Below are 25,682 nucleotides of genomic sequence, written 5' to 3'. Positions count from 1 at the left end.
TGATATAGCCAGTGGCCATTCTGAGGCACTATGAGGAAACAGCATTTTTGCCATTCAGGTTGTACCTGAACAAATGCAAAAAGCCTGGGAACTCAGACCTCTACACCCTGGTTTATGAAATTATGCCAAAGTTCAAAAAGGGTTGGTATAAACCTAATCAAGTCAAACAGTCTTGTCATGTCAAGGAAATATTCATGTATGAGGATGGTAATCTTGGCATTAGAATGCTGAATGTACCGAGTCATCTCATCATTTTATGAAAATTCTGCTTTTGAAAGCATAAGGCCCAATTCACTGAACTAAATTCTTTCATCTCCTAAACCACACAAGAATTCAAGCTATAGACAACTTAAGTTTCAACCCCTCAGTTCATTAGGCAATAGCTGTTTTGTCCAGATCTGCAGCTAATAAACTGTGCTAATCAGCTGCTTTTCTTCTGAGATAATTCACTTACAGTTCAGGATCATGAGAAATGCTTTCCTTGTGATACTGAAATATATTTGTAGATTTTTATACGCTGAAATACATTAGGTAAACTTTGATTACATAGTCATTGGTACATTACCCATAATGCCATCAGGGGATGATACATACCAATGTATATCTGAACATAAAATGAACTTAAAAATGGTTCCTAGCAATGCATTAAAAAAATGCTTCCTAGCAAAGCATTTTTTAACACAAAAGAAGCTGGAACTTATTGTTTATCATGGAAATCTGATGGTGTGTCTCTGAGAATGTCATTATCTGCTACAGCAAAATAATTTTGGGATTTCTGCTCAAGTAGAAAAAGAAAAATGATTCATTATTTCAGAAATTATTTTACTGTCAGTCCAGAAAAGAGATGAAAGCATCTGACAATGTACAATGGAGAGCAAGGCTTATCTTATTATTTAAAGTTATGCTTTAAAGAGAAAGAGGTTCAAACGTTCCATTTTTAGCTCAGCTGTAATGCAGCAGAGGTCACGCAGTTACAGCTTTCACCTTTGTGGTTTGCTGGATGGGGCTGTGTAACTTTTCACTGCAGAGTGTCACTTGTGCACCTGATGTGCAGTGAGATCTGGAGATTTTTTTGCACAGAGAGCCTGCATGGCATTCTGTCCTGGCTGGAGGACAGACAGCCACTGCCCAACCCTTTTCACGTGACACCAGAGAATTCACTGAGAAGTTACTTCTGGTGAGACCAGGACATCTCTGGTCAGAAAACTGCCCTGTATCTCCTTGCTCTACAAGAAGCTGTGAAAATATTAAAATTGTCCCACTGAACAGGTTATGTATGAGCAGCCTACATGCTGCTGTACCAGCAGATCCCACTTAGACCCATTGTGTCGTAAATACAAAGCAGTTACAGGACTTAGAGGATAACTAAATTGGAAGAACTGTGAATTTAAAATAAGAAATAGCGGCTCTTGGGATCAAGTTTACCCTGAGCATATGCAGACAAAATAACAAGCAATTTTTAAAAAGTAAAATCTAGAAAATTGTTTTCCCTTGCAATAAAGTTATGAGCAATAACTAAAAAAAGCCAAAAGGGAGCATACTGTGTATCTTCTATTAGAGATCAGATCTGAAACTAAGGTCCTTGAGTTATACAATTAAGTATTGATTTTGCTGATCTATGTTTAATTCTCATAGCAATTTTGTTGTTTTTACCCAATACTGTTTTGCAGTTATACTTCACTTGAAGCAAGGCTCTTCTTGCTTTTGTGTTAATCTAAAAACTAAATTGCCCAATGCATGAGAGACATAAATAAAGTTCATTTTATTCCTTTTTGTAAGTGATTCTGAGCTCTTTAAAGTGCTGGTTAACTAAACTTAGACAGCTGGAAAATACATTTATCCTGCAGAATGGTTCATTGCTATTTCTGGGCTCTGGTGGGACTCATAAGCATAGCCTGACCTCCAGATAATCAAAGCTTCTGTGTGGTACCACACTCAAGAAATGGCCTTGCTGCTGCTTTCCTTCCTGCACACGAGTGTGGGGTCCTCTGTGCCTGTGAACCAGCCCATCCTTCCCTGCTCCTGCTTCCCACCACACCTGAGGGATCCTTGTGCTGTTCAGAAGGGCTGCAGCTCTTCCTGGTCCTTGATCACACAGCTCTGAAAAGGCATTCTACCCACATGTAACCTCTCATTTTTACAGTTTGCAGAAAACCTAATTTGATGTCTTAATGTAGGAATAACACCTATTTATAATGTATCAGTGTAACTGCAGGCTAGTTTTGTTTTCCTAATTTGCTGTGCTTGAAGTGACACGCCAGATTTTATTACATCACTAACGGGTTTTAGTTATTCCCTTTAGGATGTTGCCAGCAAGGAAACATTATTCTGATTCATGACTCATGGGTTTATATCAAAGTGATGGGGCTCGTGATGAATGTCTGTGTATGTCAGGAAGAGTTTCTCCTCTTCTGACAACTGCTCACTGCTCTCAGGTGGGGCAAGGCACCCCATGCTGGGCAGGTAAGAAACTCCAGCTGAGGGAAGCTCTCCACCTATACAGTGGAGTAGAACAACAAATGCTCCCCGTACCCTAAGGCCATAAGGGTACAGAATTTCCAGACAAAAATACACTTAGGATAAGTAAAAGAAGCTAACCATTGATCTGCTTCAGGGTGATGGGCCAGAGCTGGTAGAGAGGCTGTGAAAACTACAGTTCTTGTCTGCACTGAGCCTTTTTTTTTTCCTTTATTTCTGTTATCTGTCTCTTGTAGACCAGAATCAATTAATACTTAGGAAAACATATAGAGTCCACACCAAATGCAGCACTCAGCTTGTTCACAGAACGGATCAGAATAGTCAACAGCAAAGTCAACACTTTAAGGCTGTTCTAAGTATTTAAGAACACTTAAGGTTCTAAGCATTACAGCTCAGAAGGATCCTGTGCTGTTAGTCCATCTTGGCTCTTGTAGCAGCACTCAGCAAAATCATGGAGTCTTTCTCTTTGCTTGGTGACAAAACCAGCTGTTCACTACACGGAAAGCCACGCCTGGCACGGGAGAGATTTGAGTGGAAAACGTGGTTTAGAGGTTAGGGGCTCCCTACACCCCTTCCCAAATCCCACCCAGCCCTCCTGGGCGCAGGACACACCCGCCTCACCTTCCACTCTGCAGAAGCAGCTGCTCAGTCACTTCAGCATGACTCTCAAACCATTAATGAACTAATTACTTTAAAATAAACAATGCTAACCCTTTTGGGCTAACCCCTGTTCTTTGTTATAGCTGTGACTCTGCTGCAGTCAATAGCAAATCTACATTAAAAAACCCCAAAGAAACTACATAACCACGTACACGATTTATCAATCAAATTCTAACTATAGTTGTTTTGCTTTTGTCTTTTGATTCATCTAGCAGCTTTTGAGACTGCCATGAATAATAAGAAACTTATGTAAGGATTAATCTAAATAAACACTCTGCTAATTTTTTACAAGCTGTATATATAGTAACTAGAGAAAAAATTCTTAACTTGGGTTAACATTTCTGTTCTGACACAGAAGGTTAAATAAATGACCAGTGACTTTTTAGCTCTAGGAATGTATGTAATTGTGTTATTGTGAAAGAAAATGATTTGTTGATTGTGCAGATTCTAATATCTCTGCCTAAAGTTTTATTTTTGCTTATGAGTTTTCTTCTGTGTGTTAAAGAAAGGAAGTTTCAGGGGTTTTTTTACAGAAGGATGTAACTGGGCATAAAGACACCTAAAAAGGACAGCTCTTTGTCCAAAAAAATACCCATAACTTATTTCTGAATTGTTTCTTGTTTTGCTAATAAATTTTGCTACCACTGTTAGAATTAGTTTTCTCTTTAAGCCCTGATGTATTGTAGATGTACTGTTCACTACTCAGAATTTTTTGCCAACAGGTTTCTCTGATGGGCTTCAGTTCACTCAATTTCACTCAATTCAATGTCTTTGTTTAAAATTTGTGGAGTACTTTTGTTCCCTGCAGTTTCTCTAATGTGCTTTATAAAATAAATGAGAAACTAAGGTGTGATTAAAGTAGGATTGTAGCATAGGTTGTGCTTGAAGGGTGTAAAAAAACTATTGATACAGCATATATGCAGAACGTACCAATGAATTCAGTCTGGTCTGTCCTGAGGTGTGAATCCATCCTTCAGTAGGATAGCCAGAATCCTCCTCTGATTGTGATGCTTCACCCAGACTGCTCTGTCCTGCAGATTCTCCAGGTGCTCCTCCTGCCCAGGAGTTGAAATTGGCTCCATTGGAATCAATAAGAGTTTTATCACAGGCCTTACTAATCCAAATATTGAGTCCTGCAGTCCCAAGTCTGTGCTAACTAGTCACATTCAATTTATCTAAAGAAAAGCTGAGACGTGGGAAAATTAAAGACAGAGAAACATCATTTAGTCTGCCATATAATAAAGTATTTTAGGCTTAGCACTCTGAAAAGCAAAAAGTGCTAACATGTGTTATTGATGCCATGGCTGAGAATATTCTCATCTGGCCTACAGAGAAATGAAACAACTTTTTCAGTATTTCAAATGAGGGCAAAGGCGAGAGCATTTTAAGGTGAAGTTGTGAAAAATTTCTATTGTAGGGTCCTAAATTTGTGTTCATTCCCATTACCAAGGGTTATATTCCTCTCAGAAAACATTTTAATTACAGATATTGAAGACCTTAGTTTTAACTGTCATCTAAAATTAGAATCCAACACAACATTCCCTAAAACCTTTTAGCCTCACGATGAATTAATGCATCAAACAGAAAATGTTCATTTGCCAAGACTTTAAGATCTCCTGTTGCTTTGCTTAAGTTTGTTTGAAACATTTCCCAAAAATAGTAATCTAATCCATGCATTGTCATTTTATGAGATGTGACAAAATCAGAGCAAAAACAGTCATTGGACTGGCATTTCAATTTTTATCTAACTATCCATCAAAACAAGCAATCAAACTATGTAACAATTTGTCTTCCTCTCACCAAAGATTGCCAGGGAGAAACAGCACAGCGTGCACAACATTCCACTGACTTGAAGCTTGAATTCTTCAGAAAATTGTAAGGACCCTTTAGAACTGCACATGTAATGACCCACAGCATCCACACATCTGCCCAAGCTATATCTTCAGTGTGCTTAAAATGCCATTTCATTTCTAGCTAAACAGAAATGCTCATGCCTTGGATTTACAGTAATTTACTGATTCTGTCTTTGCCATCTGATGGCTGTACCAAAAATGAGGAATGGCTTTGCACTCTGATGGCATATCTCAGAATGCTTGAATCTTATCTGCCCAGGAGGTTATTGAATGTTGATTGTAAAATGTTGAATGCTATCCCATATATCTCTGGTAATACGATCTGTAAGAGGAGTTAGTTACTCAGATTTTGAAACACTCTATATATGAACAGCAGGTCATTTTTATTGAGCTGCTCCCTACACAGTTCCCTAATGATTCCTTGGTCAGATCTCTGATTGAAAATACCAGTAGCTCACAAAGGGATAAAATTACTCTGGTACAATCCTACCGTGTGTTTTTAATATAATGTGCTAATACATGGTCCAGTGTTGCCACAGAATTACACCATTTCTGTGGGAAAGCCTGGCCAATATCTGATTGATTCTGGTCTGTGGGGATCGGCCCAGTTCTCTGCAATTTCCTCTCTTGTTGCTTTCTTGTCTATTAGAGAGGGTTTGGCTTTGTGGAAATCAATAGGCTTCTACATGCAAAATGTGAGGCTATTCCCTAGCAAGTTTTATTTGCATCCTTAATTTATGGAAAATGCTGTTTTCTCCTCTGCACCTTTTTTTTTTTTTTTTTCCCAAACTCTACTTAAACAAATACCTATTTAAACATACCCCCCTGAAGTATTTGTGCAGGAAAAGATCTGAATTCTTTTGAGGATGGTGGAGATGTTTAACTCATGCACAGCCAGGGTCTGCTACTTAGGACATTAGTAGCATTTGAGTGTTACATAAATGGAGTCCCATTTGTCTTAGCAGAATCATTAAAGTTATGATTTATCCCAAAATGGACACTAATGTTCTATTTAATCATAACAGTTATTTAAGCATCTAACAATCTATTTCCTCTCACCCTGTGAACTTTAGAAAGATGGTAATTAATGGTGTACAATAGGATAACTTTTAAAGGAATATGCTTCCAATAATTCTCTCACTTTTACAGAAATTGAAGCCAACTGAAGAAACAAAAGAAGATTCCCAGAATAGAGTATCTAAAATTTCCCTGGAGTCTCTCAATAAATTTAACAGCAATAATGTACTTTTATTAGAAAAAGAGAAGAACTGTCTGAACAAGGTTGAAGGACAGAAGGAAGAAAATGGAAAGAAAGAAGCAGCTTCCTTGAATAGCTCGGGTCGGCAGGACGTGGACAATTTGGAATCCTTGAGTGATTCCCTGTATGACAGCTTCTCCTCTTGTGCCAGCCAAGGCTCCAATGACGTTTAGGGACACTTCCCAGCGGGCTGCAGCACAGAATGGAGCTGAAGGTGAGCGTGGAGTGAGGAGGGAGAGGAGACAGTGTTGGACAATTCCCCCTCAAGCTCACTCTGCTCACATCAGGGTGTTCTGACCTCCCAGCACACAGCAATAAGGCAGGGCAGCATCACGGTGGTGCAGGGGACTCAACACACCCAACACAACGAATACACAGAGTAAAGTCTTAATTTTGCACTTTTGTGAATATTTGTACAGTTGTAAATATCTTGGGAAAATATATTTGTAGGGATACACGACAGCAATAAATATTAAATTGGTGCTATGCTCCTGTAATGGCAGATTACTAACTTAAAGAAATTGGTGTGAATATTAACAAAAAAGCTAGTAGATTTTTTTAAAAAGAGTTATAATTGTCCTAGTCTTAAAACTGTATGTAGGAACACTGCATTACCATAAACTTGAGTCTGCCAGATTGTCTTTAATAAACTCTCATGAACTCCCTTTTAGGAAACATATTTTATTTTTTCTTTTTAGTGCAATTCCATACAGGTATTCTAGGGAAACATGCATTTCAGTTACTGCAACTTCACAACAGGTGTCTTATTTCAAAAAGGTTTTGACTTTTGACATGGCAAGAAAATGAATAGATTAAAAGGCCTGATACTGCTGGCATTGGCTTCATCAATCATGCACATAACTGTTTGAAAGATCAGGGTCAAAGCAATTCACTGCTGACACAAACAGGAGTCCTGCAGGAATGAGAACCACATCAACTACCCTGTACTTCTAAACGCAACGTGGCTTTTCAACTTCCACCTCCTCTGCACTGTACTCATTTCCCATCAAATTATAAATGTACCATACTGTGTTATCTTTTCTAGTCTCTGTTTGGTCTTAAGTAAATTCTGAACACTAAAATTATTTTTTAAAAAACTAAACAACTCCTGTTTGTGACACACGAAGATGTTGGTGCTAACCAGTACTAGTTCAAACATATCTTGGAGCAGGGGGATTGGGCTGTATTGGGTGTTTTTGGTTTTTTTCTACAAAGGTTGTTTATATATGTAAGGGAGAGTCTATTTCAAAGGTTCTGTGTATTTTTTCTAGATGTGAAGTATTTATAACTGCTTTTTGTACAGCAATTGTAAACTAGATATATTTGGAGTATTTCTAGACTCTACAGTTTCTTTAGCACATGCTTGTTAATCTTTGAAATATTGTATGATCAGTGTTACTATTTTGTGCAATTTGTTATATTTTAATTCATTTCTGCCGTAAACTTGCATCGTCTTTTTCAACTTTTAAGAAATTTTCATTGAAACATCTTTCGTAAATAAAACTTCTCTTGCCTACCGGTGCCTGCTGAGGGGTTTTGGGAAGGGGATGATGCTGTGACAGCTTGGGCTGGGTCAGGGGGTACCCACCGGGCTGCCCCGCTCTGGGACAGCGCGCAGAAGGGTATTGTTCAGAGAATTCGTGACACGGGGCTGTTAAACAGCGATTTCAGCTTAATTAACTCTTCTTGGAGCAGAGCTGAGGAGCGATCACTGGGAAATAACGTGGTGATGCGGAGAGACCCACGGAGACGGTCCCAGCAGGGACGACGTGGGCGCAGCACCGCGGGCTGCCCCTGCCCTTCCCTCCCCACGGGCGCTGCCCAGCCCCCGATGGCTCCTCGTCACCTCATGCCATGCCATGCCATGCCATGCCATGCCATGCCATGCCATGCCATGCCATGCCATGCCATGCCATCCATCCCACCGTCAGCTCCTGCCGCCGCATCCCGCCGTGTGCCCGAGGAGGACGCGGGGTCTGAGCGCCGCTCCGGCACCTACGCGGCCACCGCGCCCTTTCTCCCCCCGCCCCGCCGTTTTGTTAGGCTGGAATTCCCTTTTAGGGGGCTGGGAGGAGGGAATGGTGGGGCCGCGCCTCCCCTCAGCCCCTGCCGGGGTCGTGGGCGCTGCGGGGCGTTCGTGGGAGGGAGCGGGGCCCGGCCCGGCAGCGCTGCGGACGCGCTCCGGATGCCACTTGTGCGCTCAGGCGGGCGGGGACACGGCGGGGACCGGGACACGGCGGGACCGGGACACGGCGGGGACCGGGACACGGCGGGGACCGCGGCGAGTCCCACGGCGCAGGGTCTGTGCCCGAGCCGAGGAGGAGGCGCGGATGTGATGATGAGCAGCCCCGGAGGGCAGAGGGTCGCGGAGCCCCTCGGCAGCGCCGTGCGAGCCGGAGCCGGAGCCGGAGCCGGCGGTGCGGGGGCTCCCCTCCCTCGCTGAACTCCCGGAGAGGTGCGGGGCGGCTGGCGGGGATCCCCGCCCCGCTCCGCCGGCATCACATGGTGCTGGGGGAGGGAGGGGGGAGCCGCCCCCCAGCCCTCGCTTCTCCTACAGTTTCTTCCAGTCTCGGCGCTCAACTCCGGCGAGGCTGGAGCGCGGCGCGGGGCTGGGCAGGGCGGGCTCCGCCGCCGGCTCCCGGGGCGCCGCTCCGCAGCGGAGGCGGCGGGCAAGCGGCACAAGTGCGCGGCGCCTCCGCTGCGTCTCCGCTTCTGATGCCCCTTCGCGACTGCACGCCAGCCCGGCGGCTCCGGGAGGATGCGGCTCTTCCTCCTCGCTGCAACTTTCTGCGGATTGTGCCTGGCGCCAGGTAAGGGCTCCGCGCCGCTCGCCCGGAGGCGCCCGCGGTGCCGGGAGGCTCCGTCCGCTCGCAGCCGCTCGACGGAGCTCCGCCGGGCGCTACAAAGGAACGGAGCGGCGGAGCCCCGTCCTGCCCGCGGCCCGCAGAGCCCCCGCCGGTGTCCCCAGCGCCGGCTGCCCGCGGGGCGAGCGCAGCCCCGGAGCCTCTCCGCGGATGGCGGCGGGTCGGTGCCGGCGGAGCGCGGGATCGGGCCGGGGGTCCCCGCCGCGGGACGAGGGTGCGGGAGCCGATGGGAGCGCCCCGTTTGCTGGCGAGGGATGCTCCGCCGCTTTAATTGTGCGTGGCAAAATAGTAATGAAATCATTTGTAATTAATTAGTAGCTAAGTAAAGCCGTCGGCACAGATAAGAGCCGGAGTGTCTCTGAGCCGGGTTGCTCTCTGCGGGGCGCGGGCGGCTTTCAGCCCGCTGTGCCGTGGGGCAGCGGCTGCCCGGTTGTGTCGGTACCGATGCCGATGCCGGTACCGATGCCGATGCCGGTACCGATGCCGATGCCAGTACCGATGCCGGTACCGATGCCGGTGGCCGTCGCCTCCTGGCGGCGGCATCTCCAGCGCCGGAGCGGCTGCCCCGCGGAAAGGAGCATCAGTCCAGCCGGCAGCGCTCGGCTTCCGCTGGGCGGGTTTTACTTTATGTTTGTCAAAGCGATACTTTGGCTGAGCTGTGGAGTAGCTAACAGCGAAGGGGGAAGGATAAGGGAGGTTTCTGGCACGTGCTGTTTGGTTTTTGTTTGTTTTGGTTTGGGTTTTTTAATGCCATCGCTGTTATTTAAGGGCAGGTTAGATGAGGCGCTCAGTTGAGCAGATAGTGTTCCTGCCCATGGCACGGGCTTGGAATGAGATGATCTCTAAGGTCCTTTCCAAAAGAAAGCATTCTATGGTCTTTAACAAATCTCTATCTGTTCCAGGTTCGGGTTTGCAAATACAGTGTTACCAGTGTGAGGAGTTCCAGCTAAATAATGACTGCTCCTCCCCAGAGTTCATCGTGAATTGTACAGTGAATGTTCAAGATATGTGTCAGAAAGAAGTAATGGAAAAAAGTTTTGGTAAGAATTTAGTAATTATTCTTCTGTTTCTCTGGTTTAGGTAGCATTTTTGGCTCCACCCATTCATGGTGTTCAGCTTCACATGAATCTTGTGTCCCTACCTGAAGGGACTGGATTCAATGTCTTATACTTCTGAGTGGCTTTGCAACTCAATGAAGTTAAGTATTTTCCTTTAAAACTGGTGTAAAAACTGAAGGATGCAAGCCAAATGTTGATAAAGCCGGTTAATACACAGCTTTATAGGTCTCTGATATAGTTTCCCAGCACTGGGAAATTAATAACAACAAGTTAGTTTAATCTCATTACAGTTAATTACATGGGCTTTCCCCCCAAGAGATAGAAGAGCATTAAATTAGTAATTCCCTCGTTTCTTTTATTTACTCAAGCAATTTATATACTCTGAAGGTTCATCTTAAGGGAAGGAAAGTGTAGTGATCTTTGCTTTCATCCATTAAAGAAACCATCAAGCAAAAGGGAGAAAGAGTTTTGTTTTTTTTTTAAAAAAAAGGGTGGGGGGATTTAGGGGGGAGGAGAAGGGCACAAATGGATTTGTCATACCAATCTTTAAGGTTTTTTTCCCTTACTGCAATTGCTATTAAAATTACCATATTAGGACAGCAATGTGTCCAAGAGGAAATCAGCTGTATTTCTGCACCTTGCCTCTATTGTCTTTTGAGCTGTTTTGCAAATGGTGGAGGTTTAGAGAGAACTGTCAGGTCTCACACTGCTGTGTTGCTCTGTGGGTTTCTATGTGAGCAGAAGACAGGAGCTCTGTTAGGGACTCTGGGGCTGTGTGAGATGGCAGGAATGGAGCTGGAGCTCCTGGAGCCTCCTGCTCTGATTGCAGGCAGCTGAGAGGGTGTCAGGCATTGGAATGGACAAGGAGCCCCAGCCTGGAAGTGCCCCCCTGGGCCAAACCTGGGTAGCATAGGGCAACTTGGGGCTTCAGAACCCTGACTTAAGGGGATGCTGCTCTCTGGGACTGCCCATCTCACAGTTCTGGGGTTTTGCTGTTGGTGGAGATTGACCCACAGTCTGTCCTTTCCCAGCAAGTCCTCCAGGAGCTGCAGGATGCCTCTGGTGCAAATCTGTGCAGCCATCCATCCTGAACAGCAACAATTCTTCTTGGGCTTAGCAAACTCCTCTCCCAGTGCTTGTCAGTCAGCTGGCCCCACCTGTGCTGGTGATTTCAGGTCACTGTGTGATCGGTCCTGGATAAATAATAATTGTTGTTACACATCAAAAATAGCTGAAGTGCTGATGCTCTTTCATCCTGGGTAACACCATCCACAGTGACTACTGCTGTGAAATATTTAAACCTGTCCAGTGTAGGGGGAAAAAGCTGGGTTTGAGCTGTTTAAAGGAATATTAGTCTCTCTTTAAGTTATTTTTTTACTGGAGTATTTTATTTCAAGTTTACTTGAAAAGGGTGGTGAGGGTGTGAGATTGCAGCTTGCAAGGTACCTTTAAAATCTTGGTATGTCTAAATGACTTCTTGAAAGCTTTGCTATCTCCACACCACAGCTTCTGCAGTACTTTCATGAGGTTAGACAGGATGTTGTGATTGGGAGGGCTCTAGATGTGGTAGTAGACATGGACAAAAAAGTCAGATTTGAACTCTTTCCATTGATGCATAACTTGCCATTACTCCTATGAAGAAATGGGTTGCAATACAGTAAATAAGCAGCTCTTAAACTGCTTGGTGGGGGTTTTTTTCTCTGCAATTTTATGTTTTTTCTCAGTAGATCCCTAGATTTTTTTTTTTTCTTTAGGAGGTTACTAGCATGCTCTGCATAGCAGGTGCCACTCTTCTATTACATTTACTTCTATAAATGCATTTCTTATTAATTTTAAGTTCAGAGATTGTAAATTTCAACCAGTTAATAAATTAAAATTTTAACCTATTTCAAATTGAATGAAATTTACATTGCAAACATAGTTTCTGTTACCCTCAGTCAATTTTAGAGAAGGTTGGTTGTAAAACAGAGATGATTCAGTTCATCATCCTTTATTGGTTTTATTCCTAATTGATATTTAAATGTGTGCAATAGAAATGCCTTACTCTCCCAAGTTTTATTAAATAATTCATTTTACTTCTACCAGTATATTTCATAACCCGATTCTTTTGGTTGTTGCTTATTACTGAAAGCTGAAATGTTTCAAGTATTGATTTTAATTTATAATAGACTTGGGTTTGAGCTTTTAACCCAGAAAATAAAATACGCAAATTTGCATTTATTTGACAGCACAGTCTCCTAATTAGAGTTCTTTCCTCTTGACTAAATACAGTCAAAGGAGTGCAATTTTTGTAGATTAACCCATTTTTGTCATTAATAAAACATAGCTGTATCAGTGAGCAAAGTGCTGCAAGTTATCTCAAACTTTATTTAAAAGTTAAGCGTGGTGTTTGAGCTAAAGCTCAGGGTGGGAGTGGGTGACCATCCCTGTGATGGAGCCACCCTTCCCCTGCAGGAGGGAATTTTGGGTTTTGCTCTCGGGGGGCTGCTGGCTGCTGTCTGTGCTGTGCCTGCAGTGCAGCCCCAGCCTTGGCCAGGGACTCTTTTCCACGAGTGTTTGTTGTGTTCAGGAGTTGTGCCACTGCTCAGCTGCAGTTCTGGATTAAACTCCCTGCCCTAGAAGCACCACGGTGGTAAATGACAACCCTGGGCTGTTCTTCCCATTCACCTTGTAAGAAGTTCCTTAATCACAGAATCACAGAATAATGAGGTTGGAAGAGACCTCTAAGATCATCGAGTCCAGCCTATGCCCTAACACCACAACTAGACTATAGCACCAAGTGCCAAGTCCAGTCTTTTTCTAAACACATCCAGAGATGCTGATTCCACCACCTCCCTAGGAAGACAATTCCAGAATTTTATTATTCATTCAGTGAATTTTTTTTTCCTATATCCAACCTAAACCTTCCCTGACGTAGCTTGAGGCTGTGTCCTCTTGTTCTGCCCGGTGGGAGAGACCGACCCCTCACAGTTAACTCCTCCTCAGTTTCTCTAAACTCAGTGCTTCAGATGTCACTGGGTTCTACCTCAGCTCCAGGTGAGAAATAGCAGCAGCTCAGGCATCTTCCTCACCCAGAGCTCAAAAAGTGGCTGTTCCTGTGGCAGCCTCTAAGAAAGCAGGTGTCAGTAACTTCTGTTTTGAATTAGACCATCGGGCATCTGATCTCAGCTGTTTGTTGCACCAGGTAGACATTTGCTTCTTTGGACAGCTTAAAGTGAATTGAGAATTGAACAGCAAATGGCAAAATATTTTTCTCTCTTAAGGCCGAGTTGTATGTAAAAATTTTGCCAGGAAAAGTTTAATGATGGTTAGAATTCTGTTCCAGTGGGAGATACAGCATTTTCCCTGTGATAAATAATCTAGCTAATTAATTTGGTAATTATATCTCAAAAAAAAAAAAAAAAGAAAAAGCTTTATTTTAGAGGGAGGAGTGGTGAGAATGGAAAGTGGCACTCAAGACTGTACCACAAATTTTTTTATCCCACAGAAATGAATGTAAAGAATATGTTTCTAGTGCTTTCTTCACCTGGATAAGAAGGTGTTTTAAAACTGTGTAAATTGAATGTTTGACAAAGGATCAAAGTTCTTACCATAATTCTACCTGCAGATATCTTGTGGAAACACCTGTGGTGGATTCCCTGCTCCCTCTTGCCTCTCTCTTTCCAGTCTATGGATTTTTAAATTAGACATGTCATTTTTAGAATATATGTAGCAACAAAGAAATCCCACGGTATATTGGGATCAAGTGAAACATCTTGGTGATATATAGATGAGTATATAGTGTGTATATGCTTTTGTATATATTATATATCATAGAAAACATACTGGTAATGGTAGTCTTGCTTTTTACTGAGGGGAAGAATTATCTGAGCATAAAGGCTGATCTAAAACCTACTTAAGGCAAAATGAAACTTGCAGTGTGAATACATCAGTGAGGATAAAGCAGGAGGGATGAGACAGCCAGCCCAGAGAGGTAGCCAGTCTCAATTTCTTGGAGCTCTCTGCAAGTAGAGCTGCCCACGTGCATGTTTTGAACAATACACCGTCTGTTCTAATGTAGTTGTGAACACACTTTTATTAACTTTTGCAAGGAAAAGAAAATTATTCACTGTAGCAATGCCAATGCTTTAAAAGATCAAGGATTTTTCCATTTGAAAGCAAATTGGGAAACAATCCAATTATTGTGTTAACCTGCAATAAGAAATTTTGCTTGTTTGTTTGGTTTACTATGGTCCTTTTAAAGTATTTAATTAGTATATAACTCTTCAGTGTAGTTAAAGAAATTGCTGTGATTGTGTGCTTAAAAGCAGTGCATGGAAACACCATGAGCAAGAGCAGCATCTCGGTGTTGAATTAAAACTTTATCTATTTCTTTGAACTCTTTTCAGCATTGGTTTTCCCATCATTTGTTTTACCACTGGCTGTGTTGTAGAATGAGTTGGGCTGTGGTAAATTCTTTACCTGTGATAATTACCTGTGATTATTACCATGATTGAGTTGTTCATGTGTGCAAGGATTACAGAACCACATACTTTTTTTTCTGTGTACATGTACAGAATCCATTAGTACCAATATTAATTGCATATTTATATCTAGGGGAAATTATGCTCTGGTGTACTTTTATTGACAAAGTGATTAAAACAGCAAACAAAGTTTAATGTTGCCAGAATTACTGTAGGCAGTAAAGTTTTATAGGAAGTTGTTGCATCCCCATTATCTATTTAGAAACAGTAAGAAACATCCACTAAATTGGTGGTGGATTTGTTTTGTTTTGGTTTGGTTTGGTTTTTTTGTTTTCCTTTACACTTTTTGGTCAAAGGATATCAACATAGCAGAATTTGTTGGTGTTTGGGGGGCTTTTTTGTTTTTTAATCAAAGCAAAGCACAATATAATAAGTCTTTATTGACAATTTTAGAAGATAAATAAAAAATTTGCATGGGACAGTTGGTACCTGTAATATCACACATTGTGCTACCAAATCCCAGTGAAATGAACATATAATATCGATATTGGAAACAGATCACTTTTGATAATGAATAAAAGACTTGCAATGGACATTGTTAGTTTGCACTGTATGCTGAAAACTTGGATCTGTGGATACATTTCCATTCAGAAACACTTTTTCTCAAATGTCAAAGCCATTTCCTCACTTGTAAGTCTCTTCCAATCTTTGGGTTTCTCAGAAAACTTCCAGCCACTTAGGGAATGGACTGACTTGAGTGCATCAGCTAAGGAGAAATTAAGAGAGTGTTCAGCAGGTGCTGTTCTGACTGCCTTTCAATGAAGGAAAGCAGCAGTGGAGTTAACAGTTCAAGCAGTTTATGACTTGAAAGCCATGACAAAGATCCCAGTGCAGAAGTGATGAAGGCTGCATTATTTTAAGGAAGATTGGGTCTCTGGTCCAGCAAGTTTCATCTTTCACAGGATGTGGACAATAGGTTTTTATGTTATTTTATTTCTCAGGCTTGTGTGAAAGATATACAAATGAATTTTGTGATGATACAGTGCCCACAGCTTGGTGTCTCTTAAACCTCCCCTGAGAGTTTCCTATTGCATTTCACACACAAATGAGTTTGTGTTTCCAAACCTTTTTGAAGCCTGACCCTGTCACTCCCTTTAGCTCCCAGTGACCTTAGCAAATCATTGACAAGCAAGCTTTAATTAATCCAAACAGTTTTCATTTCCATTTTTCCTTTGTAGTCTTGATGGGGTTTTTTTTTGAAAACTTGACAAAACTGGATTTTGCCAACTTACCAATAAGTCTTTGAAACTGAAAAAAAGCCATATAAAACCCAGGAAAATCCTACTCTTAAGTTGATCAGGCTGTAAAATTCTGAGTGTAAAAATAGCTAAAGATTTAAAAGCAGAATGAATTTCCAAAGTTCTGGTATGCAAGTGCCAACATCTGAGCCATCCCACTGAAATTGCTGAGGACATTAATTAGGGATGCAACAAGACTGTTCAACTGTAAAAATATTTATGTGACTTTTTGCAAGGATGTAGCACTTTTAACATTTGTAAAGGCTTCCCTTTATCTCAAAGGATTGTCAAGAAAAATCCTCATACAGAATTGTGACAATTGAGTCCAAGTTCACCTCTGTCTCTACAAGATGAAGTATATTTAGGTCTCGATGGCAAAGGACATTTAGATCTTGCTTCCTTTATATCAGGTAGGAGGAAAGGATGGAAGGCTGTGAGCCAGCTTTGTTGGGAAGATTTGGTGTTGTAGTGCTTGACTGTACATCCACACTGGTGAGCAGGGAAACGAATAAGAACAGTAGGAAACCAAAGAATTATTAGATATGCAGGTGAAAGCTGAGCTTTGACCTCTCATTTGTAGCCTTCTGTGCCTTTAAAAAATATTTGATAACACCACCATTAGCAGTTGTACTTCACTTTCCCAGCCTATGCCTTTTTAAGCATTTTAATGCCGTGCTTCAGCTTTGCAAGCAGTGACAAAGATTTTTTTTGTGATTTTTTTGTTGTTAACAACACCGCTTTGAGTCACATTTCCAGCACCAGAATTAGAAGGCACAACTCACAAAAAGATATCAGGGTAATCTAAACCCTTGTCCTCTGTCAGTCAACAATTGTCCAGTTTTCTCCTGAGCTGACTTAATTTCTGCAAGGTGTCATGTCAGGGTCAGAAGGAGAGTGATGAAGTCAAACTTTCATTGTCAAAGGCTTCCTGTTAGTTTCTGGGAAAATGTGCAACTTTTTAAGAGTGCCAAATGTATGGAGGATTTGTGATGATATTAGGCTTTCATACAAAATCATGATGACAATATGCTAAGTGAACCAGGTGGTTTATTTTCATTTTGCTGAGAGGCAGAGGGCTCTGGGTTTGTTTTATTTTTAATAGAATTGTGTACTCTCTAAGAACCTAAAGGCATGAATATGCTTTTATCTTGTCTATGGAATGCATCAAAGGGAGGACCAGGATGAAATAGCTGCAGTCCTAAAACACAAGATTAAAAATCAGGAAGTGTGTGCATAGCTCTGCAATAGATTTCAAGTCACATACTTTCAGTGCCTTGGGGGTTTTTTTGGTCTGGAAAACATCGACCATGGTAGCTCACAGTATTTAAGTAGCTGTTTACAAGGTGATTAGAAAATTTTGTGATACAATTTCTAGCAAGGTGCAAATTATTTAAACCACTTGTCTCGTCAGCTTTCTCTGTGGAGTTCACAACGATAAGAAGAGTGTGAAGTGAAAGTTACAGGACATGGTTGGATATTTTACATTTGCTCAAATTATTTGGGGTTTTTGGGAGGGTTTTTGTAACAATGAGTTTACAGCCATAGCTGAAAGTCTGTGTGTTGAGGAAGCTTAATTCCTACTTTAAACCAATAAAATCATGATCTGACTGCAATTGTTTGGGGAAGCACAACATCAAAAGAATGATTGATTGCTCTTCAATATTCAGTCACCTTCTACGATATTTAGGACCTTATTAGATAAAATATTTGTAATTACTTTCTCTAGAACACAGCAAATCACAATAGGACCTCTGGAGTCTGTCTGTTTGATGTGAACAGGTACTAGCTGAGGAAATAATTATGATAGCAAAACCACTGAAGCCATAAAAAGATGGGCATACAATCTAATAAGGAAATTAAAAAACATGATTTGCAAACCCATAGTCTGAACCCAGTTTTTGTAGCGTTACTGATAGAGTAAAATGCAGAAATAGTCACATTTATATTTTATGTTCCTTAGAAGGTGACGTTCACCTGTTTACATGTTATTCTTGCACTAGTATAAATTCTCATTTTATTTTTTGCCAGACATCAGAAAAGAGCTTTTTTAAGTCCTACTGGGTGCTGAATTTTGCTTGAGTGCAGGGTAAGCTAGTGACAATTTAGGATAAAAAATACAGAATGAAATATATGAATGAAATCACCAAGCAAGCGTGGCTAGGCAGAGCACACATCAAGAATATGGACAACGTAAAAAGGCTGCAGACTCACCAAGAGCAGGAAATGAAAGTTTTGGTGAAATAAGACAGTTGGAACAGTGCAGGATATTCAAAGAAAGGAGTATTGGTACATAAGCACAGCTGTCAGCTTGTCTTGAGAGAACACCCAAACAGATCCTGTGCAATTCATGCTGATGCAAGAGCTAGGACAAGACTGGGGGGGCTCCTCCTGAGTTCTCTGTGCTACACTGTGAATTACCCACTGCTGGCCCATTTCCCAGCTTTTGCTTAGAAGAGATGGGCAAGATTTAAACACCCCATCTAAAAGAGTTGAGTGGAGGTTCTGTCAAAATTGTAAGTGTACGCCTCAAACTTGCCTTGATCTACCTGCTGGCTTTCTCAGCTGCTTACTTTAAGATACAAAACTTTTCTACAGCCCTTTTTGTGCTTCCAGCTCCTGGTGCAGCCTTGAAAAGGCTCAAGGATGCCTCAGTGCTGGGCCCTAGTTGGACACAGACTTCTTTCTCAGATCCAGAAGATTAATGTGGCAGGTTTGCTCAGAGCACGGGCAGGGGATTTTGCTAAAGCACTGTTTGTGGAATGAGCTGCACAAGACTGACTTCAAACATGCCTGTAGAATTGGTTAAATACATATACAATATAAAATGGTGTAGAAAAAAGTTTCCTTAAAAAAAGTGGAGCGTCAGTCACAGCCCACAAGATCAGAGAACAGCTGGCTTGGAAAGCTCAGCATTGGGCAAATGATGCTGTCCACCTCACTGAGGCAAGCTTGGAGAGGAGGGGTTTGTGTCCTTGAGGTCCTGGGGTGAAGGACAGGGCTGGGATTTCCTGCTGAGCTGTGCCTTTGAAGAGTAGCTGGGTCATAGGAGCGGGAAGGTGACTTTTTTTTGGAAATTAGGTCACTGATCTTGGAGGTGATCCCCCAGTTGCCTGTTTTGGCTTCAGAGAGCTGCTGTGCATTTTGCTGAAGGACACTCCTGAGAGTACAGGTGCAAAGTGAAGTTGCACACTCACTGCTCGGACTGGGCTTGGCTCTGAAAGTTGGAGAGTCATGCTTGCACAGCATCTTTTTTGTCTGCACCTCCTAGAACAGAAGAATCAGAGGTGTCTAATAAGGTTCTTTTCAATCACCAAGAGAAAAACCTGGATCCTCTTGTGCCTTCTGCATACACAGTGTAAGAAGTAGGTGTGATGTCACCTTTTTTGGTTGTCCTAGTAACAAGTTAAGCTGTTATTCAAGAGAAATGCACTGGGCTGTGCAGACAGGGTAGAGGAAAGAACACTCACTTTTGGATTTGAATAAATTATTACTTGAATTGTTTGTTACAATCAAGACAGAATACACTTGTGTATGGACAAAACAGTGCCAGGGTGCAGATGCACAGGACTGGACTGGATCCAGGTGATAAAATAAATATTGCAAGCAGGAACTATAGAAAAGCCTAAAGATTTACACCCATCCCTTCATTGCAAGGAATAAGGCAGAAATAACAGTTTGGGCCTTGACACTGTCTAAATTTGTGATGACTTGTGGGGCAGAGAGAGGTGTAACCATGGGCAAGTTGCTTAGTCTAGAAATAAATTTTCAGTGCCAAATTTAAGCCCAAATCTGCTTTAAAAAAAAATCCTGAAAACAAACATGGCTGTTGTAGGTATATGTGACAGGAGAGGGTGTGGGATACAAGCTCGTTATCACACAGCTGTTCTAGCTCTGTGTACTCCTCTCTTTTCTTGAAATTTCTTGATCTGCATCCCACAAACCCTGAAGCCAAAAAAAAAACCAACCGGAAAATATGGTCAGTAGTAGGTCCTTCGCAGTAAAACATCTTTATAGTACCTAAATTGTTGTTGGGGGTCTGCTGAATCCTTGAAAAAGGACAGATTGTTCTGGATTTGTCCATAAGTAATTGGGCAATAAATATGCTAATTAAGTATTCATCAATATGCTAATTGATCACTGGTGTCAATTGCTGAGGGTGGGTAGCTGGGAATGACCCCATCCCAGTAAAAGCAGAGTGTAAAAAGTGAAGTCTCCTTGCTTAGCCAATGGCTCAGAACAATCTGAGGTAGAAGAAAAGCTTCCAGAAAGGTTTGCAGTTATTTTTCTGGGTGATATGTTAATGAATGCATCAGGCTGATTGCTCAGGCAAGAATACCCAGTAATTAGCAGTTATGTCTGTGGTATGAGTCTTATGAGGCAGATAACCATTCTGAAGAACTGTCTGCAGTTCAGCCTGCTGGTGGCAAATGATTCAGGGAGATCTTGGGGATCGTTTTGGAACTGGCTCAGCAACGCTGCAAAAAGGAGTTTGAGGAGAGATCTCAGGATACAACTCGGGGCTGTCCTGGCTGAGCTCAGGGGATGAGCTGAAGTTACTGGGGCCCATTAACCTGTTTGCTGGAGTGAGATGGTGTTCCTGCCATCAGATCATCACAGTCAGTTGTACTAATGTATTTCCTACCAGAATTATGATAGGAAGAACGTTTAGGAGTTAAGTGAAGTCACAGCACAAGTGTTTTAAAAATGTCACACCTGCAGTGCTAGCATTCCCTCTTTTCCCACCAACTTCTGTGCCTGTTTGCATTGTGTCTTCCTGTCAGGATACTGCAGAACCAGAGAGAGAGCACAGCCTTGCTGTGCTGAGCAAGCGTGCTTCGTACCTGATGCTTTGTGAAAAGCACTTAGTGTGATAGCAGCTGGTTTCTGAGATCAAGAGACTCTAGCAGTACTCAAAGGAAAAAATCTTGGATGTGAAGGGCATGTTGTTAGCAAAGGAGCTGTTAAAAAACCTGATGGAAATGCTGAGTTTTTTAAGTAAAAAATCTTTCTAAAATTAGATTACTAAAACAGGGAATGGGAATAAACAATCATTTGGGTGTGAAATTTCCCATTGTAAGGCATTTACTGAAAATCCACTGGAGAAGTGTTACAAGGGAATTTTGCTACTAGTCAGATTATTCTCCCTATTTAGGTGTGAACATGGTGCATCTGTTCATGAAACTTTGAGTAGTAAAATTTCAGTCTGTGCTGAAATACTGTTTTTTGACTTCAAAAGGAGCTGAGGATTGTTCTGTGGGATTGATCCTGGAGAACAGATCTGTTGTAAATACGTGGAGTTAAGCTGCAGGACTTTGATTTTTTTGCAGGAGAGGTTTCCTGGAGTTGTCTGGTGAAAACCATGCCTCAGAAGGCATCATCTAATTGTTCACAGTAGTGAACAATTCCAGTCTGCTAATCTATGGGAGAAGTGCAAAGTGGGATGTTTCCACACTTATAAATTATCCAAACGAATAAATCACTAGTTCAAGTTGCGAACAGAGCTTTGCAGGAAACCTGTGAAAAGGAAACAGCAGGAAGAGAGTGATCTATAAAATGATGGGAATAGGAAATCTGCCAGGGTCAAAAGCTTTTTAGAGCCTTGTTCTTGGAGGGGAAAGTCAAATTCACTGATGCTCATGTGGAAGACTGAGGAATGGCTGAGTTTGGTGGGTGTTTGTTGCTCAGGGAAATAATTTGTGATGGGGAGATGCAGGATCAGGTCATTGTGCCTGGTTTAATTGAATACAGGGAAGGGGAAGGAAAAACATTAATTGTAGCCATGGGAAGGGTCATATCAGCCTCAGCTCTGGGAGGACTACAGGAGGAACATGAACAAGCATCAGGTCTTTTTGGGGAACATCAGCTGAGATTTTGGTATTGTAAAGCTGATCAGTGGCAGCACCACTGAGACTCCTTGACAGCAGTGGTTTGTCAGCAGAGACAGAACTCCCTTCTTTTTGCAAACTGTAGTAATAAAGACTGCATTGCTTTATCTGTGTGCTTTTGCTGTTACAGGGAGAACAGCCCACAGCTCCTCTGCCTTCTTGAGAAAAGGCTCTACCTGCTGTGTTGATTGATTGAAGCTCACTGGAGACAGAGGAAGATTTAACACTCACTTGAGGGCTTCTCTTCATAAGTTCAATGAGATAGATAGCCTAAAAACACATTTCAGAGTTGAGATTTGCAGAGGGAGAACACAAAACAAGGAAACCCCTGCATTGTTGGGATGGCAGCAGTGTTGTGACAGTATAAAAGAATTGCTTTAATTAAAAGCCTCTGAAGACAGGAAATCCTTCTTTCTGAGCACTGCCCAAAGAAAGGCTGTTCTGCTGCTGCTCTCAGCACTCAGAGGTGCAGTGGCTGATGCCAAATTACAGAGGTTTCTCCTGGACCATGGAGGTGCTGTAGTGGTTATTAAGTCTCTGGGGACTGAACAAATATCTGCAGGCACTGTACATCCAGTACCAGGGTCATATTCCCTCCTCAGTCCCTCCGAAAAAAGTCTCAATCACTGTGCATTTAAAGACATTTTGGGACCATGCTACAGGATGTAAAGGCACCATTCTCCAAGGGAATTCTGTTCCATTGCTTTTCAGGAGGAAAAAACCAAAAACTTATTGAAAATTCCATACTCAAAAAGAATAGTGATTTTATCATCCTTAGGAATATCCCTACTATTTTTTGTAACTAGGAGCAGGCAAACATCCATTATCAATTTCTATTATGTGTATGTTTTTCTAAGACAAAATTTCTACTGTGTCACTTGTAGGAAAATTTTGGAGTAATGAGACGAAGTGCCATAACCATTTTCCACTGTGACAGGAGAAAATACAACTGTGTATTTTAAAGCCTTTATAAACCATGCTAAAATAGCAGCTAAAAGTATATACATCAGAATGTACTTTTTCAGTTACAAACAATCTGAGAAATTATAAATTAGCTTATTAATTAAAATTACCTTAAATTACGTTCAAAAAGGGAAGACTTTCAACTCGAGAAAGACACTTCTATAGAAATGGAAATTTTTGTTATTGAGGGTATTAAACTTCAAAGATAAGCAAGAGCTGAGATTACCTGGAAAAGTACTTCTAGTTCTTCTTCAAAAAAAATTAAAAGGGGAGGGAGGAGGATGAAAGTTTTTCTGATAATCATCCTCTTTTTACTCTTAGTTACCTGTCTGTGTGTGGCAAAGGAACAAGAAAAGGAAAAAAATCTTCAGAAGACAAATTAAGAGCATAGAAAGCTGTAATTACTTAGACACCTTAACTCAGACATGTTCAGCAATAGAAACAAAACTAATTTTCCCACTAATTGCATTTCAGCTATAGCTATTCAAACAGTTTATTCTGAAAGATGAAGAATTCCAGCTATAAAATGCATCATTTGATATACATGACGCAAATTAAGTCTGTAATATTTTTGGTTCCAACCAGGATCAAAAGACAAAGAAATCCTGGGCAGAGCGACCGCGGTGCTCCGGCAGTGCGGGGCTGTTTGTCCTGTCACTGCTCAGGTGTCTGCCCTGAGCACCAGCAGTGCTTTGGGGATGTGCACTGGGTTTGCAGCTGTAAAGTGTTCCCCTCAAACCGAGTAACCCTTGTTGTGTGTCACAGGGATCATGTACCGCAAGTCCTGCGCCTCCTCGGCCGCGTGTCTGATCGCCTCCGCCGGCTACCAGTCCTTCTGCTCTCCTGGCAAGGTGAACTCCGTCTGCATCAGCTGCTGCAACACTCCCCTCTGCAATGGACCCCGGCCCAAGAAGAGGGGCAACTCTGCTGTGGTGCCGAGGGCACGCATGATAACCACTCTTCTGCTCCTTACATTTGCTCTGTTGTTTTTGTACTGCTAAACTTCAAGCAAGTTGGTTTGGTGTTTTTTTTTTCCCCTGACACAATTTGTCCTGCATCCTTCTTTCTTCAGAGACGCTGCAATTATTTTCTGTTTGTTTCCAAATCCCTGTCAAGAGCAAGGGAAGTTCAGTGGCTGTGTGAAGAAAAGGGGCTGATATTTTTTGTCAGCTAATGAGTTCAGTTAGCAGATTGGATTTCCAGTGTGCACTTAAAATTCCCAGCAGGATACAGAACTCCTGTACCTTTTGCATAACTGGAAACAAATCCATCTGAGTTACTCCTTTTGCAATGTTGTCGCTTTCCTCAGTCATTTCAATGTCCATGTTTTTAAGCTCATTGCTAAGCATTAACTTTGCCTTATGAAGTCACACTTGATGTTCACAAAGGCCGTTCTGTGCGCCCTGACCGGGCTCTGAGCCGGTCTCGGGGGGCGCCGCTTCCAGGCTGGGATCTCCTGGCGCAGGACCCGGCTCCCGTGGGCTGCAGCTGGGCGTGGGCTCCTTCTGGAAGGTGCTCAGGAAAACTTTGGCGTTGCCCTTGGTGGAAGAGCCGCGCCTGGAGGAGGTGAAGAGCAGCGGGCGCAGGGAGCGGCTGCTCCGCGCCCCGGAGCTCTGGTTGGCCCTGAGGAACCTCTCCCTGTTGGCGTGCTGCAGGGTGAGGCGGCAGCACAGCACCTGCAGGAACACGCTGCGGAACTGCCGGGACGAGATGTTGTACAGCAGCGGGTTCACCACCGAGCTGAGGTAGAAGAAGATGTCGGCGATGGGAAGGAGGGTGATGTAGGCTTTGAAGTAGGGGACGGTCCAGTCCTGCTTTGGTTTAGCAGCAGCCATGATCCTTCTGACCTGGTTTGGCATCCAGCAAACCGCCAGAGTGGCAACGATCAGTCCTGTGGGCAGAGAGAGCAAGAAAGAGGTCTGTGTACGTGGGGGAAGACACATGAAATGCTATCAGTTCTGCACTTACTTGTTAGGAAATGGTACCAATTTTTCAGTGTTTTGCTTGACAGCTTTTTCTGCCAGTAGCATTTTTTGTTTGTTGTTTTCAATAACTGTTGCAAGGTCACTGTGACACATGCTCAGACAAAACACTGCATAGCGTTTGGATGGTGTTCCTTTGTACCTGTTGTCATTTATTGGTTCTCAAAGTGTTCTTTCTCTGATCATCTGTGTCTTTGAAAAGAATACAGTTTTATTTTGGTTTACATTTCTTACATTTCTTCTGTCTTTCCCTTTACTTTGAAAAACCAACACAGTAAATAGAACCTATAGCCATATTAGATCAGGCAATACCCAGAAGAGATCAGATTCTTGTTTGTACTTTACAAAAAAGAAAATGTATGCATAATAATATATTTCGTGTTATTTTTGGTAGATTTCCTCTTACAGAAGCTATTTTTAAGTAAAATGTGTATGGATCTTTTTATGGTAATTAAGATATGTTGGGCTTTCTTAAAAATCAAATTCCAGTGGAATTAAATGATGAATGTAAATGAGAAAAACCCAAGCCTAGTCATGAAAGTGTAAACAGTTTCAGATTGTAAATTACGCTTTAAAATGTGGTATCTGACCATTTTGTATTTATATGTAAATATAAATACATGTTGCTGCATCACTAATGGCATTAAAAAGGGGTGGCCGAAGTGTTGGATGTCTGAAAATTCTGCCTGCGTGGAGCGTGTTCCGCAGGGTGCACCAGCCCTGCAGGACCATGCCAGGGACTGGAGCTGGCTGTTCCAGGCAGGACATGGAGCAGGAGCAAGGCACCTCAGTGGCATCCTCTGCTGCTGCTGTGTGCCAGCGCTGGAAACCCTCACACCTTGTGTGACATCCCAGGTACACACAGTCACTTCTGCTGCTCCCCTCTTTGCTCCTCCCTGTGCAGGAACTGTGCCTTACAC

The 25,682-nt window shown here is 42.4% G+C and overlaps 2 protein-coding genes across 24 annotated transcripts in view; both read left to right on the top strand.

The window, feature by feature from the left end:
* Positions 1 to 7,765, top strand: part of NCKAP5 (NCK associated protein 5) — a 414,162-nt gene extending 406,397 nt beyond the window's left edge. For all 23 annotated transcript variants that reach the window (XM_072931702.1, XM_072931703.1, XM_072931701.1 and 20 more), the window contains one exon: positions 6,141 to 7,765. In XM_072931702.1, the coding sequence (XP_072787803.1) occupies positions 6,141 to 6,422 (282 nt within the window). In that variant the 3' untranslated portion in view covers positions 6,423 to 7,765. The remainder of the gene's footprint in view (positions 1 to 6,140) is intronic.
* Positions 7,766 to 8,919: 1,154 nt separating this feature from the next.
* Positions 8,920 to 25,424, top strand: LYPD1 (LY6/PLAUR domain containing 1). The gene is made up of 3 exons (XM_030278059.4): positions 8,920 to 9,059; positions 10,016 to 10,153; positions 23,546 to 25,424. The coding sequence occupies exons 1-3, from the start codon at positions 9,008 to 9,010 to the stop codon at positions 23,779 to 23,781; spliced, it is 426 nt and encodes a 141-aa protein (XP_030133919.1). The 5' UTR covers positions 8,920 to 9,007; the 3' UTR covers positions 23,782 to 25,424.
* Positions 25,425 to 25,682: the final 258 nt, after the last annotated feature.

This window comes from Taeniopygia guttata, chromosome 7 (assembly GCF_048771995.1).
Source record: "Taeniopygia guttata chromosome 7, bTaeGut7.mat, whole genome shotgun sequence".
NCBI lineage: Eukaryota > Metazoa > Chordata > Aves > Passeriformes > Estrildidae > Taeniopygia > Taeniopygia guttata.
The sequence above is the reverse complement of the archived record's forward strand: the minus strand, read 5'-3'. Positions and strand labels throughout refer to the sequence as shown.